General features: G+C 34.9%; 1 protein-coding gene across 2 annotated transcripts in view; it reads right to left on the bottom strand.

The window, feature by feature from the left end:
* The window catches only part of LOC122257208 (long-chain-fatty-acid--CoA ligase ACSBG2), an 11,707-nt gene extending 8,565 nt beyond the window's left edge, over window positions 1–3,142 (bottom strand). The window contains exons 1-4 of one of the 2 annotated variants that reach the window (XM_043022369.2): window positions 3,032–3,142; window positions 1,106–1,150; window positions 645–820; window positions 296–429 (exon numbers count right to left, since the gene is read on the bottom strand). In XM_043022369.2, coding sequence (XP_042878303.2) covers window positions 296–429; window positions 645–820; window positions 1,106–1,147 — 352 coding nt within the window. In that variant the 5' untranslated portion in view covers window positions 1,148–1,150; window positions 3,032–3,142. Of the gene's footprint in view, window positions 1–295; window positions 430–644; window positions 821–1,105; window positions 1,151–2,980 lie in introns of both variants that reach the window. The other variant, XM_043022368.2, reaches the window with a different exon arrangement.
* Between the last annotated feature and the right edge of the window lie 680 nt (window positions 3,143–3,822).

Here is a 3,822-nt window from a genome sequence, read left to right on the forward strand (position 1 = left end):
TTTATGATTTTCACTAGTCTTAGGTTATCATTCCTTTAATAAATCTTGAACCCTTGGCTTTCATACAGCATGAAGGAATGAGAGAAGCCTAATCTATTTTGCCGGGGAAAGTAAAATATCCCTCAAAGGAGCTCTTATCAATAACTAGTTTTTCTTCTACCTTAACACAATTTCTGAACTAGCAATATCTCTCCATATTCTTTACCAACCTGGTATGATTATATTATTCACCTTCCAAAAGCTATGTACATTTTCTTAAATTCAGTAACTTCTTACACTATATAAACATCCTCACCAAAGTTAGCAATCAGCCATTCCGGGCAGTTAAATCCCATGATACAAACTCCATGGAATCTCTCAAGACCAAGCCTTATAAAGGCCTTTGCAACTGTTCTGGCCTCGGCAAAATATTCTTTGTAAGTCCAATACCTGAAATTTTCAGTATAAATAAATATCAGGGCAAGAAAAGTTTATCTACTCTCATGATGGTATTCTAGTCAAAGTTTATAAAAAAAAGTCATAATATTCCAGTCTTAGTCTCATATCTGAAAAGGGGATAAACAAACATGAGTACCGATCAATTAGAAAAAGGATAGTAGAGAAATAGTGAAAAAGTAATTGGGAGATAGTGAAAAAGTACCTACCTCCATGCTCCTTCTCTCTTCACTGCTAATGCAGGATGCTTGCCATAATCTCTTGCTCTATCCTGCATCAGAGTGTGAACAGAGAAAGGAGCTCCTGACATGGCTCCTTCTTCTTCAATGTATAGTTTGACTGCCCCATCAGCATCCCATGTCTTAAACTGTGTTGCTGGCAAGACCTTATTAGAAATATTAAGATAATTGATTAATGGCATTGTGTGTTTGATGATTAGTATTTGCATTCACTATACTTTCATCCTCACAAAAAATTAAATTGGTAAATCATTATCAGATATCAACAATGCAAACATCAGTTGCCTATTTCATCACACACTCAAAATGCTCAAATATCAACATATTTCATATCTGAAACTGATAAAAGCTCTCTCTCTTAATCTTTCTCTTTATCTCTGTCTCTCTTTTCCTCTCACACATTTTTTCACTCCTTCACTCTCTAATCTTACCTGATCAGGTCCATTTTTGAATTCATTGAAGTTTTCCTCCATTTCCTAGTGACAAAGACAAAGTGCATATTCAGTTAAGAGATCTGGTAAAATGCATAACTATTTTAATATATAGTTGATTGGCTTAATCACAGACTATCTTACTAAGGATAATTTAAAATTCATAAAATGCAGAGCTGGACAGTACCACCAGTACTTTTATAAATGTAATACACTTATGAATTTATATACCTAAAGTGCAAATTACCACATCCACATGGAAAAATAACTCCAAAACTATTGGCAGCACCTCTAATGGTACAGGTAGCAAAAGATATTGGTAAAAACATGATAATGTGGATAGGAGCACAATACTGGCAATACTACGTAACTATTTTTTTTTATATATATATGAACTAATTATTTTTGGACAAGTACAGGTAGGGGCATTGAAAATATTCTGTAGTAATTTTTCTTACAACTGACATAATTAGTACTTTTCAGTATACAAATTTAGAAGAGAAGCAGCAAAAACTTCCTTCTGAAATACAACATATATTTAATGTAAAATCAATCATGACAAGGGATGACAATGATATAATGGTTGTTTGGCATATGAAGGTCTTTTGGTCTTTTACCAATCTGTCTCTTCATGGCTTGTATAGTTTGTCAATTCAGAACTTACCCTTTCTATCTTTAAACTGAATTAATGTCTCAGTAGAACTATTTCAGGTTAACTGTTTCAGTTGTCAGCAACTCATAACACTATGACAGATCTGTGTGTCTGTTATCCAAACTTATACATAGTTTTTGCAGAAAAAGAACAAATATATATATTCACTAGAAGTCTACTACAATGGAACTACTCATCACAGGAATTACTCTTAGAGAAAACACATCTAAAGATATAAATCTATTAGATGATGTTCAACACTTTAAAATTAGCATATATTACAGATGCAAAAAAAATACTGTGAATCAGTGCCTCTATTGCATGCAAACTGCACCTTGAGAAGTGACAGTTTTAATGTATAACCAGTATTCTTTCACTACCATGGGGGTGCATTCTCTCGTTAAATAGGGGATCAATCAGCAGTATATTAGAAGGTTCGGTATCTATCATGTTTAAACTATGATTAAAATTGAAAGGAAAATCCTGGGGGAACATCTCAAAACAGATTCATGACTCGAGTGGATATGGAGAAATAGAAATATGGTGTTCCACAGGACTTTGTTCTTGGACTGTTCTACTTCATACTATCTGTGAGAAGGTGAAACAGCTAAAGCTTTCAACAATCAAAGACATGGAAGACACAAAAGTGTATTGTTCAGAATAAAATATTAATGTTTCTACGATAAAATATATAAAATGACAGGATCTATACATGTAACAGGCTAATCTCAAATCAATATAACTAATATATAGGGTAGGTTTTTCAAAAAAGATAATTTCAGATTACCCATAACCTTTAGAAAAAATACAAGTACCTATCAATATGTCGAAAATAATCCAAAAATCCTTATAAATATTGGAATTTCTGTCTAATAAACTGGCACTTACTTTTAAGCCTCCTACAGCCGGTTAGGCCTAAGCATGAGTAAGAATATCTTGTAGCTAAAGAGAAAGCACAAACTTCTGGTATTTGAATAAAAGTCACGCTTTCTAATATTTCCTTTCTGTGACATATTTGTTTTTATTTTAGTGCTTAAATGATCAATTTTGTCTACCAAATCAACCAACCGAGATTCATCACTTAAAGAAAAACTAATCACCCCGATTCAAGCACAGAATTTCACCTCCAGTTAATCCACCCAAATCACACACACACACACGTATAAATATATCCCTTCTAACATATCCCTAACAACTAATAACAAGACGAATAACCCACTTACCAAACTGACCAATGAAAATCAACTGCCAACCAACAAAAGACGCACAAATACCCCTAAATGTGAAGTCCAGTCGCCCCACAGCCACTGCCCGAGACCTCTGAAGATTAGAGCATTGAGGTACCAGACAGATTAGGAGTGACCTTGAGACCCTGGTGTTCCTGTATCCAAGGTTTCTTGCCCTTGGTTATGGTTGTGTGTGTTTATTACATTGAATTCTTGTTTAGACTTTCTGTTCAATAAATGTATCGGAGTTGGTAATACGTGTTTCATTATTTGATAGATGAGGTTATGAGGCCCTTATTTCTGTATATAGTTGGACAGGGTGAAAGGAAGTTCAGCGATTCGGATAAGCCATAGAATGCATTTTGGTTTAAATTCTTAGTGCTTTTATGCTATGCATTTATATCTATGTATCTTTCAAGCTATTATAACAAGCATTTTGTTTTCTAAATCTTTCTATTATTCTCTCGTTATCCATTCATTATAAATACATTTAAACTTATCAGATGTTTTCTATTATTTTTGTGAATTTCCTGTAATGGTAACATAAGGCTATCATAATTCCGATCTTTCTTTCCATATATTTGTCTAGAGGGAGAGAGGGAGGAGAGGGAGGGAGGGAGGGAGGGAGGGAGGGAGGGAGAGAGAGAGAGAGAGAGAGAGAGAGAGAGAGAGAGAGAGAGAGAGAGAGAGAGAGAGAGAGAGAGAGAGAGAGAGAGAGAGAGAGAGAGAGAGAGAGAGAGAGAGTATAAGCCAGATGTGTGGAGCAGATGCTTTGCCGGGCTAACATGCATTGAGGCGAGCCCGCTTGTGTCAGAGTGTGTCGACTCGTGAGAGAATGT

This window comes from Penaeus japonicus, unplaced genomic scaffold (genome assembly GCF_977035675.1).
Source record: "Penaeus japonicus unplaced genomic scaffold, GWHDUDI00000001_assembly GWHDUDI00000031, whole genome shotgun sequence".
NCBI lineage: Eukaryota > Metazoa > Arthropoda > Malacostraca > Decapoda > Penaeidae > Penaeus > Penaeus japonicus.